Raw genomic sequence first — 23582 nt, forward strand, 5'->3', positions numbered from 1 at the left:
ACTCACACAAGGTTACTCAATAACCTTTTATTTTCAGTTGAGAATCCGAGCTAAGAACATTACTGGGCCTTTACACTATATACAAATATTCACTTACACGGCTTTTAAGCTACATGACTTGAATCACAAAAGTGTACAATATTTACAGCAGATTATTGGTTTTACTTTAAAAAAAATATACACAGCCAGCAATATATGAACAAACGTCAACTCCAAGTAAAATATGTTATACATTTACAGCAATTCTTCCTTTGTAAGTGCTTGTGGCTAACAAAACTGGTAATGTCCGTGAGAGATTACCATTCACATAATCATGAGGTGCACAGGACAAGACAGGTAAAATCAAAGTATGACCCATTCCCAGCCATTCATTTATTAGTCCCCAACAGCCAACCATCATTTCCAGGACATACTGTAAATCTAAGGGGATCATGTGTGATCAAGTGTCATCAAGTCAAATCGGTACGTTAACCAGTGGCTGCCATCACTTTCATGCTGCCTGAACCACAAATCATTGAGGCAGCCCCTGGCAGCTTCTGCCCACTCCACCAGCCTTGATCAATCTGTAACTTTTATTGATCACGGTTAGTGGGGTAGGGGGAAGCCATCAGGGACTGCCCCAATGACAAAAAAAAAAATTATGAAAAGGTCCCTTTTATATTGGCCGCTTGGGCACAATGGGCATTTTCTTCAAAATTTAGGACCTGGAGATTATGGTTGGTTGGAGAGTAAAAAACTATTTTATTAATCATATACACCCTTGCTTAGGGATAATATAGGCACAAGCTATTTAAAGAGTTTGTCCAGAATTGGAAGAAAGCCTCTGCGTTTCAGCCAGAAATAGTGCCAACCTTGTCCATTGGCATATTAAAGCTTTAAGCACTTTAAGTGCTTCACGAAACACTACATTGCCACAGCAAAATGCCCTGTTTGCTATGCATTTTTTTGCGGTGCGGCATAGCCCCGTACACGCGTACAGGCGTGTGAACCAGGCCATTAAATACCACTGTTCCGGGGACCGCCTGAAATTCCAGGATTCAGCCTAGGTAATAGGCTGTATCCCGGAATTTCAGGAGGTCCCCGGGATGTCTCCTCCTTCCGCACGGACCGTGAAGGCATCAGGAATCAAATGCGGAAGGTCCAGCTAGGTTCGAGTTGGATCGAACCTAGCTTTTTCCGTTGTTCGATCAAGCCTAGTCATAAGTGGCCGATAATGAGTTTGAAGGATCTTGCTATCATTTGTGTGGCCTGGCCACATGATCGATCAAGCCTTATGAAGACTCTGTAAATGAACACCGATCACTGAAATAAGCACTTGTTTCCTGCAGCCAGTTGACTTATGTTAAGGGACCCTTATTTGAATGGGTTGTATCACCAGACATAGCCAATAGACAAGAGTGGCAATGTTTTTTGGGGAAAAGTACATAAAACCTTTTCTTCTAACCCTGGAAAGACCCTTTAAATGGATTGCAATCACATTATATTATTAATCCTTTAAATGGATTTCCTTCTAAAACACTTATTACTAGTCAGACATGCCATAAAAGCCTGATAGGTGGGGTCTGGCAGCTGGAACCACCACTGACCAATCAACCAGTCCCATTATTGAAGAGATGGTCTTGAATTTATAGGCCCTCCCTATAGAAGCGACTGGCAGTTACAGAAGGCAACAACTTGTTCTTTTACGACAATGCTCACCAATTTACAATTCCCCACAAATCAGGGAATTTCTTTGGGACATCCCATTTAAAGTGCACCCTTCACCTGTTTAGGCAGATCCAACATTCATGACTACATAGAGGTTCTCTAGAAACCCCTTACTTCAAGACAACTTGGGTTGTCATAGTTTACAGAAATTGCCTATGAAATGAATCACTGATCTTGGTCGTCACAGGTTACTAGTGAGTAGGTAGATTTCAATTCTTTTGTAATAAAAGCTTCCACAATGGTCACGTGCCATGCAGCCTCTACCATTGCTCTGCACATGTGTGTCCAAGCACATCCATTGACACTATGCCGATCGCTGTGCCTGCACACACATCTGTATGTGTACAATATACCACACGCATACCATACAGCATATAATAAGTGATTACAAAACAAACAGCATCTTTTACAAAAGATAAAGGCGTGGTTCATGGCAAAAGCCTAAAAACACGTTGTATATCTTCAATGGGATGTGCTACACAACACATTTACATGGAAAATGTAATGCACGGAGGGTAACAAAGGGGTATCTTTAAATGTGCTCCAGATATATGATATATTCATATTCTCAGCAAGGCACGGAAATACACAAGAATGAGTGGGTGGCTATAGTTTGATCTATTAGTTACAGTACTTCTTAGAAGTCATGCATCATATTTTTAATAGAGTACATTGAAATATATTTGGTTTACTTGAGCAGGGAACTTGATATTTTCTCATCATTATAAAAAATATTTTTGTGTTACCATTTGCTTGGGGGGGGGGGGGGGGGTATCGGAGAGATTTCTGAGGACATCAGCCGCTCTCTCCTGGTTGTGATTTAAGCTTAGGAAACAAAACAAAAAAAATACTTTGCAATCTTTGCCAGGGGGTTAGAGGAATGTTTTATCTCACAACCTTGAGAACGGGTAATGAATGAGTAACGTGGCAGAATCGTGTGTTACAACATTTCTTGGAAGAGAACGCACTTCATAGATTTATGAGTATTGCCAATTAGAATTTGCAGTGATTTTCTTTTTTTTTTTTTTTTCCTTCAAACTTCAAACAACAATGGTTTAATTGCACTACATAGACTTGTGCATTTCGGTATTAAATCCTCTTGAACTCACACAATGCAAACAAAGCCCCTTTCTAAAACATTTTTTTTTCTAATCTGCTCTTAGCTGAGCGAGAATTCAACCGTCTTTTTGAACTGTATCCAAGATTCCTGTAAGCAGTTTTTAAACAAATAATCCAGCGGGGGGTTTCTGCCAATAGTGTTCATTTAGAAGCCGATCTGCTGCCTGCTTTGAAAACACTTTCAGGTAAAATCAATAATTTACAAAGTAACATACTGCAAATGAATCATAATGATGTCAAAGTGAATGGAATATGCTGTATGACACTAGTGAATACTGGCGGGAACGCTGGGCTTTGCTTTTTTATGTCAGATTCATAATTAAAGAAGTATTGATGAGGCTGAGAGCGCTTATAATTCCTGTTGCTTTATAGTGTCAACATATTCTGCAGCACCGCAAAAACACTCGCATGATCAAATGGCACTGACCAAGTGTTATACTTTCCATCCAGAACTGAAGGACTGCCACAGTACTGCCTGCATCCTACAGGTATCAATCAATTGCTTAAAGGCGACATATAAGATCAAAATATGGAATTTATCAATGCTTTATATATAAGTTTTGGTGTAAAATTTTTTCTTTTTTTTCTTTTTTAGAAATTGCTAATTTGCCATTGTTTCTGAGTTTTATGCAAAATTTTAAAGCATTAAAGGAGAAGTCCCATGCACTCAAAGGCTAAGTTCACACAACGTCATTTAACGGCGGTTAAGAAATGGCCGTTAAGAAACGGCCGTTTCTACCGCAGTAAAAACGGCCATTTTTTAATGCGGTGTGTGCATTGGACGTCCGTCCTCCCCATTGACTTCAGTGCATTGCCATTGCTGTCAGTTAAATCGCGGCAAAAACTGACGTTTTTTTAATGGCCGTTGAATGACGTGTGAACCTAGCCTAAAGATGGCAGCGGGGGATGGGATGAGAAAATAAACTCACCCATTCCCATGCCTCTGTAGCGCCGCTCCCAGATCCCGTTCAACTCAGCTGGAGTCCTGCAGCTCTGCTAGCTGCAATGTCATGACCCCGGCTGAGTGATTGCTCACCCAGCCAATCACTGACTGGGATGGGACACCGTTCTAGCCACTGACTGGCTGAGCAGGCAATTGGGCAGCTCAGCCAGACCGTAGTGTTGCTGCTGCAGGAGCTGGGCATGTGATGTACTTGGTTTACCGCAGAAGATGACAATCCGCAGCGATGCATGGGACCCCAGAGCGGCACAACAGAGACACGGGGACAGGTAAGTTCACGTTTTGTTTTTTGTCACCCAAACCCACCTACCTGCCGTTTTTTACAGTTCATGAGACTTCCTCTTTAAGGAAAAAAATTGCAGCCTTGTACAAAAATTGTTGAGTTTCTTACACTAGTTTACTGGTGAAGGCAGTGCTTAGGTCCTTAGGGTTTATATGGGCTTCAAGTAAACTTTGGGAATAAAGGGCCTTTAATGCTTTTTTTAGGCTATGTTTACACACCATCAAAATTACTATTTTATTGGACAACAGTTATTTAACGGCAAATAACATTATCTGCCTTTTTAAAACAAAACAAAACAAAACAATGGATGTTATTCATAAAATAATGGCCCTTAAATGATGGCCGTTCAATAAAACGATTTTTTATATCGATGGAGTCTGAACAAAACTTGTTTTTCTTTGAAGTAGTGTTCTCCAACCTGAGGCTGTCCAGCTGGTGCACTATTTTTAACACTAAATTATGGAAATACATAAATAGTCATAGGATAGATCCGGCCATAAACTACAACAACATTAAGATTCCCTGACCATGCGCTGCATTTATGACAGTCAATTATCTCAATGTTATTAAGATGATTTTGACATGTAAAAATACTATTATGATTGGAAGCAATCCAGCCATACAGATATTACTAGACGCCAGCTACAGGCCACATTATACAGATGTACTATGCCATCGCTGGCACCTACACATCACCACTAGGGAGCCGTGAACCCTGACACTGTTTACAAGCTGTGTAACCACATTAACTGCATTGGTTTTCTCTTTTCTTATTAGTTAAAAATCAACCATTTCTGTCACCCATTATCTCAAGCGTCATTACCTCCCGACTGACAGTTAATGTATTAAAGGCACACAAGACTGCGGTAAATGAAGCGGAAACACAAAATGCAACATCAACGGCATATCTTATTTTCAGATGATGAAAAGGAAATAATATTATCAAAGTTGCTACTGGAAAACTAAGGGAGATAAGCGGGCCTTAAAATAAAAATCGGCTATTGTCCTTCAAGGATTTATGATCATAGCCTGGCGGAAATTGCCCTGTTGCAATGCCAATATCTAGGCCTGTTGCCACAACTACATGGCCAATAGTTGGGCACTCAATTTTGCCCATTACCTTACTGCTTGCTATTGATTACAGAACATGTAATCTAATTTTTAATTTAATTGTCCTCATATTTTCAATGAAGTATTCCTTTAACTAGAAATAAATGCAAGGATGTGAGACATGAGTCATGGTTTGGCCAAATCAATTCAGGCAATTTTCAAATTGATAATGACCACATGGCTGGCCTGCAAAACTGAGCAAACATAGTGAATAGACCCTAAATATATAGACAATTTTGCAGGTAAACAGTAATTTTATCAGTAAATGCTAACAACAACTGGATCTGTGGCCAAAAAAAACATTGGCCTGCTTACATTGTACATAATTGTCATGTGTTACTCCTACGGTACAAAGATAATCATTTGGTTGTATTAGGAAGTGGAACATCCAAAATTCAACCCAGATCTTATTTTATTTACATTCAAGTGTACTAGCAATACATCCTGTCAATGCAACAAAAAGCTTAGGCAAAAGAAATGAGAAACTTATCGCTGATGATTCTCAATTATTTCTTTTTACAGATTAGGGCTATGTTCACATTACGTATGAGACCGGCCATTCCGTGACCCCGGCCGGGTCACGGAACGGCCGGTCTCTGGCCAGATCATAGACATTGCAAGATGCTAATGACAGTGATTTTGGGGTGTTGATGGTACTCCTTTTAGGAAGGCAAATACAGCAAGGCTGTACAGTGGGTATTAGCAAAGGCAATAATATATTATGCTAAGCTATGGTCACAAAACGTAAAACTACGGCCGTAGTTCTCGCCGCAGAACTACGGCCGTAGTTTTGCGGTGTGTAACAAAGCCTTATGTGCAATGGGATCCCGGCCGGAGCGTACACACATCGTGTGACCATAGCCTAGCACAGTATATTATTGCCTATGCTAATACCCACTGTACAGCCTTGCTGTATTTGCCTTCCTAAAAGGACTTACATCAACACCCCAAAATCACTGTCATTAGCATCTTGCAATGTCTATATTTATTGTGTCACTGGCTTTTATTACACCGCACCGAAAAATAATAATTTTTGAGTTGTACTGATGTAACATAACAAAAATCCCCATCTAATGCCAGACTGTAATTTTAGATGAAAAATAATTATAGTGCAGGACTGTGCCCAATAATCTTTTTTTTTTTTAATTATTCATTTTCAATTCGGCTTGTAAATAAGTGCAAAGATTGGATGTCTGTGCTCTTGGCCACACATAACCATGCAGAGCCGAGTGTCTCCTAGACACCTGTAGACAAAGTGAGACCTATTGCAATGTTTTTCTATGGGAGTTATGGAGAGAAGAAAATGCTTTGCTCCTACTGCCTAGTTATGAGTGGTCGGGAGCATGGCCAAAGGCCCCTCCCTACAGCTATTTAGAAGTTAAATTGAACATAAAAGTAAAATGATTATATTGTGCAATGCTTTACTATAATTATTGTTTATCTATCATTTCAAGTACCCATAAAAAAGGCCCTCCGATATCAACTATCAATACTAGTTCCCCTGTATCTAAAAGAAAAATTGCTCCATACCCTCTGCCTCCCTGTTGGGACTAAAGCCTCTGCCTATAACCCCAGTTCAACATATAACAAACTATAAAATCATCAAGTGTTGTGCCCAATGGGCAACCCAGCTCCGCTACCTCTAACAAAACTGCATATGAAAAGTGACCTATAAACATAGCCTTGCTAATGTCTAACATTTACCATTGTGTTCTGCAATGTTCTTTTAGGCTCGGTAATAACGTACCATCATAAAAAGCCAGTAACATAGTAACGTACCTAAAAGCAGATTTTACAACACTCAGGAGAACCCAATACATAAGTTTAAATCAGCCTCTAATTACCTCTATGTAATTTTCTAAAATATCAATTCCCCTTTTGCTTGAACATTTCCATCGCCCGGGTGTTTGCCTGGAACTTGGAATGTTAAATGCTTTCATTGCTCTAATGTTTACACCAAAATGATTAGAGAACAAAGGAAGTGGTTTATTAATATAATTCTCGTCAGAGATGTGGAAGTACTTACATTTACTTACATTTGTTTTCATTTGAATAAAGAATAATTCATGGCAGTTTACGTTATGTGCACAGCTAAATTTGCTTGCCCACTGTGAAAGATAATCAAGCGGTTTTATATATTATGTCTACTGTGAACGGCTTTATGGCTTAGTAAAGGTTGGATACGGCTCGATGTGTTGTTTTTTTTTACAATTATTACGTTTAACCGAGCTATCGAAGGAAAACACTCCATGCAATTCAAATGTTTGGATTAATTCCGACTAAAAATAAGTCGGATCTGTATATCTTTACGGTTAAAGAGCACCTGTCATCTACCCAGAAGGCTGCCAATATTCATGAGACTTATCAATTTAATAGGAGCAGTGACATCATTAAGGTTCTTTACAATTAATATTCACAGAACCAGATGAATATTCATATGACTCCAGGTAGCAGCTCTGAGCTCATGAATGTAAACTTTCCGACGGCAGGAAGGTAACAGGTGTATGTTAATATTACTCGATTTCAGCATGATGAAGAAAATTTCTGCAAATGGGGGAAAAGAGCTGAATGTCATAGAAAATAATGGGATTCTACATAATCTACTCATAGTGGCCCATACGCAATGATATATACATTTGTGCATCAATCATAGACCATGTTATATAGGCACTGCCCTTAATAAAGCCTTAGAAAATTAATTAGAATCTATTGTTTTAATAGCAGATCAGATTTTTTTTCCTCTAGGGTCATTTTGTAGGATGAGTGGTAAATATATAGAGGGGGCTGAAGTGGATGCATACGAATATAAATTTATAGTCCTTTAACTAATCAGATTAGTCATGAAGACCAACTGAACTTCTCTCTGTATATGTGCACCAGATTGTTGATGGATATTCCCTCTATTTCCAGCAGGGTCCTCCAATGACCACCAGTGAGCTCTGTGTGTTAAACCAGCTCTTGTTAAGTATGTCTCTTCTTCATACTGGTAAACTATTGCCTCAAGAATTTCTAACATTTATATGTTACTTTTTGTATTTTTCTTGAAACAAAAATATGTTTTGTAATTTCTTAGCAGCCCCCAATCTGTACCCCACCCATACATTCTTTACTAGAGTGTCACCACCAACTTGTTATGACCATAGTCTGCGGTCATGTGCTTTTCCCCTAAACCTGCCCATTGAGGGTCAACTAAAGGTCCTTTAACTAGTAGAAGTTGATTATTGCTCATTTAAAGGACCATTTACACGGACCCACTGTCAGGAGTGGACAGTTCCACTTGCAGCAGAACATCCTCTATTTACATGTGCTGTGTTGATCATTCATCAGCTGATCGCTGGGCCTCGTACGTAGGACTATAAATGGGAATAAACATTTCCACAAATGTCCGTACCGCCTTATAATTTACCCATAATAAAAGGTTTTCCTTACATGCCATATAATATCACCCACTGGGCGAACATTTAAAAAAAAATAAACAGAAGGAAACCTAAATTAAAGGTTTATATAATAGCTATAATAATATAATATAACTGGTTTGACTGTGGCAGCCATATGCACTTTTCTGGGCACTCTCCAAATTTGGCAAAGAAAGTCATAATTTTTAATCAAAATCTTTTTCTGCTAATATTTACGCCAAAAAAGTGTGTAGTTAATGTGACTCTTTATACAACATGAATGTTCTGCAGGTTAATAGATCTGGTTTTTAATGTTTCCCAAAGTTGAAGTTGACAAGTGTTTTTATTTATTTTTTTATATTTTTATATTATAACTTCTAAGCCATGTAAAGAATGCGCATGTAAAGCAATGCAGCATATATTGACACTACATAGGTTATTACCCTATATAGTATATTTATGAATTAGAACAAAGGGAAAGCAAAACGGTAAAGGTGTCATCACATAATGTCATTGAAACCTGCAAGTGTGAACTGCAAAGCAAACCACGTCACCTGAACCCCGGCCTAAAGAGCAAATTGCCAAAAATTAATTATTGGCCATGGTAATAGAATTTTACTGGCAAACAATTACTTAGACAAATACGTTTTCTGAAATGAGAGTAAAGGCCGTATTACACAGCACAATACTCCTGGGGAAGTGAGCGCCGACCTGCTATTACATGTACAGACAGCAAGCGGGGGGTGGCGGGGGCGTTGTAGCCTGGACGATCCTTAGATTGTTCGGGCTGCCCATTGAAGTCAGTGGCAGTCTGCTGCCGCCGTTCCTCTTACACAGAGCGACAAGCAGCAGACCGACGCTAACATAATTGTGATCTTTTAGCATAATGAAAGGCCAAGGTCAGCCGACATCATGCATGTTGGATGATTATGGCCTTTCACCATGTGCTATCACACTAAACAAATCTCCTAGAAACCCCCCCCAGGCCTCCCCCAACTGCTATAAATAATTCCCACAAAAATAATGGGGCTCTTGGTTACCATTTTCAAACAGGCATGGGGCCACCTTATCGTTGGTGTGGTGGTTTACACTGTTTGCAAATGGTAATCAAGAGCCCCGTTATTTTTGTGGGAATTTTTTTAGCAGCTGGGGGGGCTTCTTTTAACTATTTTCATGTCTGTAGAGGGTCTGTATCTTACCATTGCGGTGAGCTGTTGCATTTTTGCATTTTTTGTGTGTTCACACTAAACAATTATTGACCTTAACGGTAGGTATTCAACCAAATATAGCTTGGCGTAATAGGGCCTTAAGGTCAGATCGAGCAGACTTGAGTATCAGAAAATAATATTTTCTCTTTCATTCCATACTAGAACTTTTAGGCGATCATGGACTTGATTGAGTTCAATACAGTGTGGGTAATTTATCTGTTCACGACACTTTCTTGACTAAAATTGTGCCAATAAATTAGTGCTCTCTATTTTATCCAAATTTATAAAAAAAAATGTATGCCAAAACTTCGGGACATGTTTGGGTAGTGTCTAACAAATTTATTATCTAGTAAAAGCATTATTCTGTCTATAAGGGGTTACCAAGGATTAGAAAAAGCAGTTACTTTCTTGCAAAAAGAGCACCACCCCTGTCCTCAGGTTGGGTGTGGCATTACAATTCAGCTTCATTCATTTCAAATCCACACCCAAAATGAGCATAAGAAGTCTGGATAAAGGTGGTCATGTTCTTCTAAACCTGCATAACTACTTAAAATTTCTGAGTAAGACTTATTTATTATGTGGTCTGGACCTGAATCAAACCAATAAGTTATCATGTGTAAACACTTATAAGTCTGGCCATTATTTACGGTTCACCTTATATTCTTGTGCTCAACAGCACGGCAGAAGACCAAAATATAAGAGATAAGAGGGGGAATATATTTCTTATATACAGCAGTATTGATACAGGCATGATTGGTAAGATTAGCTGACAAGAAATTCCTGTAGAACAGACCTACTGGCTTCATGTATAATTTTTATAAAAGCATCTAACCTGCTGATATCTTCCTATAGCGCATTGGGCACTGAAGATGAAGGCAAGTTTCTTGGCGCTATTTTCATAATATTAGGAGTTTAATGCCAATAAATCGTTTTGGTGCATTGGGGCTACTACCCTCAATGCACCAATCTGCCCCTGCCCGTTCCTCCTAATGAATATCAGCAGAGTGGGCCAGACGGGAGCGGATCCGGGCCTTGGGGTCAGTAGTTGTTCTACCACCAGAACTCCATAATTACTTATTAGCATAAGGATTAAATGCCTAATAGCTCAGAACCAGAACCAAGAATGAAGGTAAGAAACGTACCCTCATCCTCAGCACCCCATGCACTATAGTGAGATATCAGCAGATAAGATACTTTTAACCTGCTGATAGTGTCCCTTTAATTCTAATTATACTTCATAGTAACATTTTTTTTAACCCTCCGCTGGTTATTGTTCTGATAAATACATACTCAAAGGACAGGAACCTAGAATTGTCAAATTCTTGCTCAGTTTGGCTTTGTTTTTCTATAGAGATTAGATGTCCCAAAGCAGGAACACAATTGTGTTCCCATGCTAGTCTAGTATTGATTGTAATGTACAAAGGTGAAAGGTAACATTTATCATTTATATAACACTGTAATATACTGTTGGTGATGAAATAAAAATGGAAAAAATTTAAATTTGAAAGAAAAACTCCGGTCAAACAAAGGGAAGCAGAGTTTATGTAAATTTTTTTGAACAAAATGGGGGGTGGAACTTAAATGACCTGCCATATAACAAACACAAACAGTACTCTACATCATAACAAATGTTCCATTGATGACTGGAGTTTTCCTTTAAGTAACAATTATATACTCCAGCAATAGCTGTTGTGTACACAATAGTATTTGCTCAGCCAAGAAAATGGTGCAGGCAATGGGTATGGTTTGTTTCCTTGTATATGTAAACATGCATGGATAGGAAAAGCTGCTTCTTAAGTTATAATCCTGACAACACACAAAATCAACCTCTCAAAGTGACCTTGCTGTTTACACACAACTGTTTAATAAAAAAAAACAAAAAGATAAAAAAAGCAAAGAAATCAACTGAGGGCTTATTCCATATAAATTAATAGAACAGACAGTGACACCGGCAGATATGTACAGTCAAATAAACAGTGTTTAACCTTCTTCTGCCTTTATAGTGTTAAATTTTACTTGTAAATTTACTTGTAACTATACATTGCATTGATTGAACCGTTAACAGTCAAAAAAGACAAAAAAAAAAAAAAGCAAAAGCGTTGCCTCTAGAGTAATTCATGACATCTGAACCTACAATATTCCAGCTTTTTTTGTTAGTTTTTTTTTTTTAATCTTCTGTCACAAATGTGTGGAGCACACTAGGTTCTCTACTTTTTTGTGCAAGCTGTTTTCAATATAAAACTGAACTAACCCAGGAAAGTGTGACCTTGACGCCATTGTTTTTACCTCTTATATGTTACATATAGAGTTACAGTGTGGCTCACACAGTAAAAGAATGTTTTTTATGCAGAATATTGTGCTAGGCAAGGAATGTAGCTAAAGTATTAACAATTAGATTTTTTTGTTTTGCCAAAGGGAAATTGCTTAAAGTTTTGTGCTGGGGTGTACGGATGATAGCTGGGATGAAGGAAAAGAGGACTGCGGGTTGATAGCTGTTAAAGGGTAAAGGTTGTTGTGTAGTAGGTCGCCGTATGAAGATCCTACAGGGGTGGCTGAAGCCAAATGTCTATATAGCTGCTGGGAGTTAGCGGAGTTTAGATATTGTCTTTGCATCATCAAGGAATGGAGAGCTAAGGGTTGCATTAGTGGTGAAAGCACACTCTGGTTTTTCAAGTACTGCAGTGGATGAGAATAGGCAGGTGGTATGCGTGTGCTTAGCCCACTACATAGGCCTCCAGGATAGATCCCAGTAAAGATTGGCGCTGATAGTGGATATTTGTGACTCTCCATCATACTACCAGAGTGAATATCATGCAGTGATTTGCTGCTTTCACCCTCTTGACCTGATACATCTTTAGGTAAATTTAAAGGAGACACTGCTCTTATTTTTTTCTCACAGAGAGGGCTGTCCATATCATCTAGATTTCTTTTCAAAGATCGTGAGGTCCCGAAGTTCTGCGGACTGGCTTTACCAACCGTGATGGGATGGACAGTGGCTTCCATCTTTCTTACATTATCAAGTCTTAAACTGTGGGCCTTAATGGGCCTGTGAACCGATTCTGCGTGCCTTTTTGATACTTGTATCGGCATTGGTGAAACTCTACAGGCCTTTGGGTTACAGTCTATGCCAATAGCCTTACTGTTTGGAACTTGAAATGGACTTTGATGGGTTTTGCTTTCTTGCTGTATGAAATGATGGGAGAGGTTGCTTCCCGGCATTTTTGAAGTGTGCTTGTGCATAGATTTCGGGAGGCTCAAATCAGTCGGCTGGTCATCCATATTATCGGAGACATTGTGTTTTTCTTGTTGGTGTACCGAGTGATGATAGTGAAGTTTCTCTTGATGTTTGTGTGTAGAGGACATATTTTCACTTTCTCTATACATTTCCCGAGGATGATATTTAGATGAATGTTCATTATGAAGATGGTGCTCTGTATGCCGGTAAAGCCTATGCAGATGAGGCGATGAATAGAACTCGGCCAAAAAGGCTGGCATGTTGGAGTTGTGCGCGGCTCTCTTCTCAGCCATTTGCTCTTTGCATTCAAGCATACTGGACTTTAAGGAGTATGACTCGGCCAGCACGCTCTGATGCTGCTTGGCATATTCACAGCGATAAGAGTCTGTTTTGCTTAAAGCACTGCTTTTGTACAGGTCATTTATGCTCTTTTTGTCATCTGCTGATTTTTGCTTAAAACTTTGAACATGCTGTATCACAGATGGTCTGTTTATAGCCACTGTTTGTGAGTTCGATACCTGATGGGTTTGCCCTAAGGGTTGAGATACTTCTATTTTGGAATTTAATTTTTTTTTGCTAATAAGTGGAGGTGGTGAGCCATAGGGGTAACTTCCAGTTTGCGAAGCCCCACTAACCTGCGACAAAAGCTTCTTTTTTGCTAATGGGGACATTATTCCCGGGTTTCCCCTCGAATAAAGCAAAGGGGTGTAACTGAATGATGAGTCTTCATTCGATGATGATGAAGTATCCTTCTCTTTCAGCATGTCCAGAGTCTGAACCAAGTACACTTTGGGATTCTGCTTCAATGCATTCTGTAAAATGTTACTGTCCAAAGGATTTTTAAGATCCTCAGAGACCAAAGGGTCCATCTTTACGGTGCAGTTTGCAATATAATCCGGCATATCTGGCAATTTATCATCTGCATCGTGAATTTCATGCTGCAGCTGGACCTGAATTGAGGGAAACATATTGTAATGTCCTTCCCGTACTTCCCTTTCTGATGGATCTGGCAATTCTTGCTTGCAATGCTCTGCTTTTAGTACAGTTGCACTTTCTATAAGTGTTTCTGTTTCATCATCGTCTAAACTGGAGTTATTCTCTTTCAGAACATTGGGGAATGAGTCAATGGAAATAGGTTCCGAGTCCATTTGATCTTCTTTCACGTGGCATACGCTAGGAATGGACTCATCCAATTCTTCATCATCCATATGTGTGGATAGACTGTCTTCTATCAAATCAGCGTTTTCTAACTTTGTCTCCTCTGAATCACAAGTAAGGTTTTTCTCATCGACATCTATATCCTCCTGTGGTGAAGCCTAAAATAACAGAAATAATGTTTTAGTGTTGTAAGCAAAATCATTGGAACAGTCATCCAGAATTAATATCATAGTCTATTCATTGTAAATAGTAATTTTATACTTGGTGTATTGGATTTTGACTATTTGACCCCTGTCTGTTGGCAGTAGTATCAATATACTGTTTCAACACATACCCTAGTCACAGGTCAGTAATCTTGGCAGAGATAATGTTTAGTTGATTCCTCTGCATCATCTGTTGACAGTCCCAGTCATATTAGTAGTAGGGATGGGACTGTCAATCAATATATGAACTAAATATACTTTAATAGCTGTCAGAGAGCTCCAAATCCCCAGAATAGACACAGATAGATAAGATACCCTTATAAATGCATGCTGTGTCCTCTAGGGGGAGCTTACTGCAAACTCTGCAATAAAGCTGTATTTGTATATAGCAAACCGAAGTGTCATGATTTAATTCAACATACTATGAATGCACAAAAGTTGTAAAATTCTGTGCAAGCCTAGTGCAACAATGTAATTTTTTTTTTGTTTTTATGCTACTCTAAGCGCTTTCAAAAAATAAATAAAAAGGCATGGCTTAGCAGGAGGAACGTGTCCTTCCTCAGTCCTGCGGTTTTGCTATAATTCACACCAGAAATTTATGTAAATTATAACTAAAATCTAATATCTCATAGCTGCAAGAGGCGACCGGTTTATTAGAAGGCTTGTGCCTCTTAACAAGTTTGGTGCGTCTTGCACCAATGCACTTTTCCTTAATACCAGCAAGTAAAAAGTCGGCCTGGATAAAATTGGATTTTTAAACTTTAAGGCCAGTATACAAATTGGCAAGAGTTGCTGACCATCTATGTGTATGGTGGACTCCCAAGGATCCATTTGGATAAAGCGGGGTTGGGAGATGTAGTTGCCTGCCTGATGAACATTAATCGACGGCTATCTTATGTGTGGAACAACTGTAAAAACTAGTCGATTATTTAAGGAACCTAAAAAAATATTTATGTATAGGGGGTGTATAGACAAATGATTGCTCCTTATATGTATGGTAACTAAGAGTAACATTTTTTGTTAAGAATAATAAAAACATAAATAAAAAAATAAATAACTATTTAATCAGGAGGCTGAGAAATATTTTATCTTGTTTTTTGTTTTTCTGTTAGATATTTATTTTCCTTTAATCAGTCTTAGGCAGTGTACAACATTACTTTTTACTGTCTAGTAACCCCCAAGACCCTAGGGTCAGTGGTGTGTTCTCTCTACCATACTGCAGACTGATTGATATGAACAATAGCGTCACTGCCTTGCATGAAAGCAATTCTGAGCCATTGTGTGAAATCTTATTTTTCTTCTGTCTCATTACGATAACAGACGTTGATATAACATAAAGAAGCGCATTATCTAAATGCCAAGCTGCTGGTCTTTACTTTAAGGTGAATATAAAGAGCCTAATGATTCACAACTGTTTTACAGCTGCCTGTTTCTATGCAGAATCCTCCACTATCTCTACGCTTAGATTTTTTTTTCCCCTCTTAAGTTCTATTCATATTTTCTTTTCTCAATTCAGCCAAAATGCCATTATTAGCTGCTTAATAAGTATTGCATTATCTGTGGTCTCTAGGGCTTATTCAATTACATGAAAATACCAGACGGATGAGAAAACTTAGAGAGGGAGTGAAATTAATATCATTACAGAGAAAATCCCACCACTGGATTATAATCAGTATATACTTTTAATACCAGAATGCAAAACAGAAAAAGAAATGTTGGAGCTCTAGCGTTCGGTGGAATGTGGAGATTAAATGGAGGCTGCGGGGCAGAATCGGGGTAAGAGCCAAGCGCAAAAAGTAAAAATGCTAAGTAGTCAAGGTGAAACCTAGGCGTCCTAGAATACTGGGGGCAGAAATGTAATCTTAAAAGTAAACAAACCCAAAGATTATTAGAACATATGGAGAAGGTCTACTGAATTACATCTTGAATTCTCAAGCTAGCCCCATGACCCAATGGTTGTCATCTTTTGCCCTGTTGCACTACAACGATGGAGTCCCACTCAGGCCTACATTTACATTGAGATTCTAAGTTTTCCCCAATTTATCATGACCTTTCTTCTGTTCTCTGGGTGCCAATTCCGGGCAGGGGGATTTTTTTTGCCAAAGTGCAAGCAGGATAAAAAATAAAAAGCACTTACAGCTTCAGCACTGGTAAGTGCACATTATTTTTTCATCCTCCCTCAAAAAAATCTGGCAAAAAAATCTCCCTGCTTTTAATTCACCTTTAAACAGTGATCTCCTCCAATTCCACTATACACATATATGATTGGCTCACTTGAGCCATAAAAAGCCATAATCAGGCTTCCTGAGGTTAAAAGAATAGGGCATGGTAAAATCCAACTGATAAATCCTTAAAGCGACTCTGTACCCACAGTCTAACCCCTCCAAACCACTTGTACCTTCGGATAGCTGCTTTTAATCCAAGATCTGTCCTGGGGTCCGCTCAGCAGGGGATGCAGTTATTGTCATAAAAATAACTTTTAATCCAGCAGCGCTGTTTCTAACAGCCGCGGCTTACATTTGTGTATGCATTAGGCTGGCACACCCTCTCTGTCCCTCCTCCCCACCCTCCTCATCATTAGGAATGCTCCAGGCAGATTGCTCCCTATTCCCCACCTGTGTGTATATTGAACATGGGCTGGATCGTTAATACACCTGTGCAAAGCTCAAACAGCAGTAAATGTTGAGGAGGGTGGAAAGGAAGGACAGAGAGGGTGCGCCAGCCTAATGCATATAAAAATGTAAGCCCCGGCCGTTAGACACAGCGCTTCCGGATTAAAAGTTATTTTTATGACAATAACTACATCCCCTGCTCAACGGACCCCAGGACAGATCTTGGATTAAAAGCAGCTATCCGAAGGTACAAGTGGTTTGGGGGGAACAGATTGTGGTTACAGAGTCGCTTTAACTTATAGGAGAAAGTTGGAAAACCTCAATATACATTAGATGGTTACAACAACTGAAATTAGAGGACTTCACCGACATTTATCTAATGTGTACTGTGTTTAAATAGCAATATAAGGCTATGTTCACACAGAGTATTTTTGCTCAGTATTTTGGTCCTCATATTGCAACAAAAACCAGGAGTGGTTTGAAAACACAGATAGGCTATGTTCACACGGAATGGCCAGTGTCAGAAAAGATCATCCCGGCTGGTACTGCAGTGAATTTGGATGCAGGCGCATCCGTAAACGCCCGCATCTGAATTCCCAACTGGTCACAATGGAGTGTGCAGAGCTCCATTGTGCGAACTGACAGGGTTTTCTGCGGTCGCTATTCACTGAATAGCCGACAACGAAAACTGGCATGTCAGTTTCTTGCGGCGCCCCTGGGGATCCCCGCCGGAGCATATACTATGTATATACACTCCGGCCGGGATCCCCTCAGCTGCAGCACTACGTAAGTACTGTAGAAATTACTACAATCCTAATGTAGTGTGAACATAGCCTAAGACCACCAATTAGGCACCAATTTGTGTATTGGGTCCTACTCAGTAGTTCTTAAATATTAGTTCAAACATCTCTTGGGGGAGAGTCAGGATACACATTGGAGAGTCAGCTGATCCCTCCAAATGTTGGATGAGATTTCACTAAAGTGTAAGGGGACATTAAGTGTTTAAAACAACTCTGTACCCACAATCTGCCCCCCCCCCCAAACCACTTGTACCTTTGATAGCTGCTTTTAATCCAAGATGTGTCCTGCGGCCTTTTTGGAAGGTGATACAGTTATTGTCCTAAAAACAACTTTTAAACTGGCAGCCCTGTGCCCTACGAGCATGGCCTAGATTTTGTATGCATTAGGTTGGCACAACCTCTCTGTCCCTCCTCCCCACCCTCATCATCATTAGGAATGCTCCAGGCAGATTGCCTACTATTCGTCAGCTGGGTCAGCCCGGCACATGGGCTGGATTGTTAAGGACCTGTGCAATGTTCAGCATGGAGAAAATGTTCCAGTGACATTCCTAATGATGAAGAGGGTGAGGAGGAGGGACGGAGGGGTGGTGCAAAGTTAGGGCACAGATACTCCCGTTTGGCACGGGGCTGTAAGTTTAAAAGTTATTTTTTAGTACAATAACTGTATCATCTGCCGAAAGGACCACAGGAAAGATCTTGGATTAAAAGCAGCTATCCGAAGGTACAAGTAGTTTGGGGGGTCAGATTGTGGGTACAGAGTCGCTTTAAAGACATATTTCAGATGTCAATAATTTGAAGTGCATCAGTTTGGTTGACAGATTTAATATAAAAATAAAAAAGATGTTGGCCACATTCATATTATTTCCCTGTATAAATTGAAGCTGTATTGCCATATTTCTATTTTAATAATCCCACAGCCCAATTTAAAATGATGCACAATGACCCCCCACATATAAATTGCCCTCCCACAATGTGAAGAATGAGCGGCTTTATTATGCCGCTAAACCTGAGAATATTCATCCCCGCTGCTCTGAGCTGTCATTATTTACTATACATCAACAGTAATTCTCAGATGTTTCTTTCAGAACTGGAGAAAAGCCTAGTTAAAGCAAGCTTTTTAAGAACATGCTGAACGTCAGAAACAAGGAGGCTCTACTTATAGATTTCTTCTTTACATCTGCTTTCAGTTTACTTCGACACAAATTAAACATCCTCTTCAGCATTCACATGTTAAGAAAACATCATAGGGTAACAACAAGCATTTTAATTATGACAAAAATGAAGAAATAGTCCGACGTCTGCACACAGTCCTCTTTGTGTTTTTTTTCTACCTCTCCTTTGTGGCCCATGAATGGCAATAGGCAGTGTGCAGAGATAACCATTTTATTTACTTCAAATAAAACAAAGAGTTCACAAGTGTTTTTACATCGGGTGACACTGGACTGTAAGTGACCCTGATCAGAGAGATCACTACTGGTGTGTAGAATCCCATGGGACAAGGCCACATGAACAATCGCTGGATTATTCGAGTGACCTATCGACTTGATGATAGTTGTCCACAAATTTCTCATTCATCAGATGATCACTGGCCCTTTTACATGGGCAGACTCTAAGTAGTGATAGAACTGCTTTGGCCTTGGTCCTCCTTAGGACCTCTCTAAGAATCTACTACTTCTCTTTAGGACTTCACTCCGAATTCACTACTTCTTTTTAGGACCTTACTATGAATTTACTACTTCTCCTTAGGACCTCACTACAAATTTACTACTTCTCCTTAGGACCTCACTCCAAATTCATTACTTCTCCTTAGGACCTCACTTCAAATTCATTACTTCTCCTTAGGACCTTACTATGAATTTACTACCTCTCTACAAATTCACTACTTCTCCTTAGGACCTCACTACTTCTCCTTAGAACTAGAGATTAGAGATGAGCGAACTGGGTTCGGGTTCGAGTCCATCCGAACCCGAACGATCAGCATTTGATTAGTGGTGGCTGCTGAAGTTGAAAAAAAGCTCTAAGGTTGTCTGGAAAACATGGATACAGCCTATGACTATATCCATGTATTCCACATAAACTTAGGGCTTTATCCAAGTTCAGCAGCCACCGCTAATCAAATGCCGAAAGTTCGGGTTCGGATCGACTCAAGCATGTTTGAGGTTCGCTCATCTCTACTAGAGACGAGCAAACTTTTCAAAAGTTCATTCCGACCAGACTTCCGGACTTTTTTGAAAAGTTCGGTTTGACCGAATTTCGGATTTCTTCGGATTTCATAGTTTAAAGCATCTATATGATACGAGGGTAGTGTATTTGGTTGAATTTTTTTTTTTAGACTTTAATATTCACCATTACAGGGTCTATGCAGGAAATTCACCATTACAGGGTCTATGCAGGAAATTCACCATTACAGGGTCTATGCAGAAAAAAGGTCACAAATGCAGTGAAGGAGCAGCAGTAGTCATTGGAGGCTAGTGGAGGTCCATCAGTAGTCATTTTAGGCCAGTACAGGAGCAGCAGTAGTCAACATGGAGGCCAGACAGGAGCAGCAATAGCCAACTTGGAGGGCAGGCAGAAGCAGCAGTAGCCAACATGGAGGCCAGGCAGGATCAGCAGTAGCCAACATGGAGGCAAGGGCATATATATATATATATATATAGCACTTTTTTATATATATTTTGTCAATGACAAGCTCTGTGCACTGCTAACAGTATGCTTCCTCTCTCTCTCTCTCTCTCTCCGCGCAGACTGTGTCGTGACCGCTCCTCTTAAAGCAATACCGACGTCACAGGGGGTGGGCTAGTGCAAGATCCATGCTGATTGGATGTGTTCCGGGCATCATGGGAAAGCGCTTTTCCCGCCCAGACCACTTCCTGCTTTCTAAAATGGTGGCTGCCATTTTAAAAAGCAAGAAAAAAAAATCGGAGCGGACTTCCAAAAATCCGAATCCGATCGGACTCCAAACCGGATCCCATACCGGCCCAACCAGTTCGCTCATCTCTACTCTACCTCACTATGAATTCAATACCTCTCTACAAATTCACTACTTCTCCTTTGGACCTCACTACTTCTCCTTAGGACCTTACTAGGAATTCACTACTTCTCCTTAGGATCTCACTATGAATTCACTACTTCATCAGACTACTCTTAGTCTTGGTTTAAGTAGAGAAACTAGAAATGTTCAGTCACTTGGCTCTAAATATTCAGTGAGCAGAATCGTAACCATAGATTTTCTACACTTGAGCTGCAGTGTCAAAGTATTTACAGCACACTTGCCAACATATAAAAATCATTTCCAAGGACACATTGATGATAATTGGTGCATGGAAACAAGTTTTATGTGATAAGTCTTGGCGAGTCAACGTCCAACTATGAACATCATCATGTAGTTTTTGGTCCAAAATTCGGGGCTGATTAATTTCATAAGGTTTCTGCAGAAGGGTCAAAGCTCCGAAAATATGTAATAAATTGGCATAGAACACTATAACAATATGATGTTTATTGTTGGAAAACTGGGAACACCATTAGAAAAAGTCATAGGCAGCTTACCACTCCCACTTCCTCTCAGCATGGAGCATGTGACTGGCTTAATCGGTTACAATGCATAGGAAGCAGAAAGTAGGAAATAGAGACCCAGCAATCATTGGAGTGAAGGGTTTATACCATTTTTTCCAAAATTTGCTTATGGGGAGGGGGGATACAGTGCACTATTAGTTACCTCAGATTCTTCAGATTTTCCCGCCGCATCCTTCTCCTTCTTCATCTTTTGGCCTTCCTGTTTAATACGTTTTGTATTGCACATTTTCGTTTTCACCTCCACTTCTGGGGAATTACTTTCTGGTTTCCGAGGCTTTACAGGAGGTAGCGGTTTGTCCTCTTCTCCTTTAATAAACCTTTCATAAGGCAGGATTAATCTAAATAAGCAAGAAAAATACATTAGCTCCACATTGTAAACGCATTTAAAAGAATTACTGAAAATGCACTTAAATACTTTCATGTCCAGGCCATTTTGTAGGATTATTTTTTTTCCTGTGAATAAAGATAGCAATTACATTAATGTAATAATAATCTGCTGAGAAATACAGTAATCAACCATAACAATAAAACCACTGACAGGTGAAGTGAATTACACAGACTCGGGAAAGTATCACTTGAACAGTTCCCTAGTTCCCTAAGTTGATTTGTTGAACACTGGCAAGAATAATTAGGCAACTTTGACAAGAGCCAAATAGTGATGGCTAGATGACTGGTTTATAGCTTGTTCCAAGTAGCAGGTCTCCTGGGGAGTTCTAGGCATGAACATGTTATTACCTACAAAAAGGGGTCTATGAGAAGACAAATGGTAAACTAATGATAGGGTCATGCCTACCCATGAAGAACATGATAAAAACTTCAAGGTAGCCTTAAAACTCCCAAGAGCCCAATCCAATTAGACGTCTGTGGGACATGCTGGAAAAACAAGTCTGGTCCATAGAGGCCACAGCTCATAACTTACAGCACTTAGAACGTCTTGGTGTCACATATCACAGCACAAAGGTCTTGTGGAGGCCATGCTATATTCTTAGGCCACTAGAGGACTTATACAACATAGACAGGAAGTGGTTTTGTTATGGGTGATATTGTCTACATGGAACGGGAAATAATTTATAAAATAATTTAATTTTCAAATCAATTGGAATGAAGGGGACCAAGAATAGACTAGTGATGCAGCTAACCTGATCAATAACCAATAGTCGGATTATAGGGAAATCTATGATAACAAAGTTGTTATAGCTATACTACCATAAAAATAATTCATGGCAACCGACTGAAATATTAGCTATCTTTATCAGGTTCATAAACTTGAATGGAGCATCAACATACGTCGCAGTATCCCAGTGGTCGAATGGCCACCGAACTGACACTTATCACCAACGGGTATGTGCACACTGAGCAATTCTCGTGGAATTTCGAACAGAAATGCGCGCGGAAGCCGCTCATAAATCCGCCCGTAAAAAAATGAGCAGTCTTGGCTCCCATTGTTTTCTATTGTATTACCGAACATTAGCGCACACGGTGGAAATTTCTGTCTGGAATTCTGTACGAAATTCCGTCCGGATTCCCCGTTCCGCCCAAAGAATTAACATGTCAATTCTTTGGGCGGATTCCGCTAGAGGAATGCTAAAGAAGTCAATAGGACTTAAATTCTGCTTGAAATTCACTTAAATTCCACTTGCATTCCGCTCAAATTCCGCTCCTATTCTTTTCCTATTGTACCAGAGCAGAAAAGGAGAGGAATTTCAAGCAGATCTTTCCTCTTCAATTCCTTGCGGAATCTTCAAGAATTGCTCAGTGTGCACATACCCTACCTGTGGAAAGGTAAAGTGTGTGGTTGGTGGGAAAACCACTTCAAATATCAGTGCCAGACTCCACCTTATGCTCATGTCATATTATGGCTCTGTACAAAATCAGGAGTAGCACAGGTCATGACAACAATTGCAGAAACCCCTCACAATGAGATCTGCCACACTCATGGCTTCGCCCATCAACAAACAACACAGCTATTTTTTTTATTATTATTCCAAGAAGAAGACAATGACAGTAACAATGACCACAGATATGTTCCCTTGTACCAGAGCCCAGACATGAGCAATCTCAGGCCATACGCAACTACTGGGGGATTTACGACATTAAAACTTTAATCACAATTATAGAAAACTAGACACATCAAACAATGTACTACTTAATAATCTGTTTTCCAGTCATTGCTGAGTTCTTGATCTTAAAGAAGAACATAACTGTGTTATAATTAGAA

The 23582-nt window shown here is 39.6% G+C and overlaps 1 protein-coding gene across 2 annotated transcripts in view; it reads right to left on the bottom strand.

Annotated features, from left to right (window-relative positions):
- Window positions 1–6108: 6108 nt before the first annotated feature.
- ARID5B (AT-rich interaction domain 5B) overlaps window positions 6109–23582 on the bottom strand; it is a 274509-nt gene continuing 257035 nt past the window's right edge. For both annotated transcript variants that reach the window (XM_069980286.1, XM_069980287.1), the window contains 2 exons: window positions 21507–21702; window positions 6109–14334 (listed from right to left, as the gene is read on the bottom strand). In XM_069980286.1, coding sequence (XP_069836387.1) covers window positions 12208–14334; window positions 21507–21702 — 2323 coding nt within the window. In that variant the 3' untranslated portion in view covers window positions 6109–12207. The remainder of the gene's footprint in view (window positions 14335–21506; window positions 21703–23582) is intronic.

The sequence above is a fragment of the Dendropsophus ebraccatus genome, chromosome 8 (assembly GCF_027789765.1).
Source record: "Dendropsophus ebraccatus isolate aDenEbr1 chromosome 8, aDenEbr1.pat, whole genome shotgun sequence".
Lineage (NCBI taxonomy): Eukaryota > Metazoa > Chordata > Amphibia > Anura > Hylidae > Dendropsophus > Dendropsophus ebraccatus.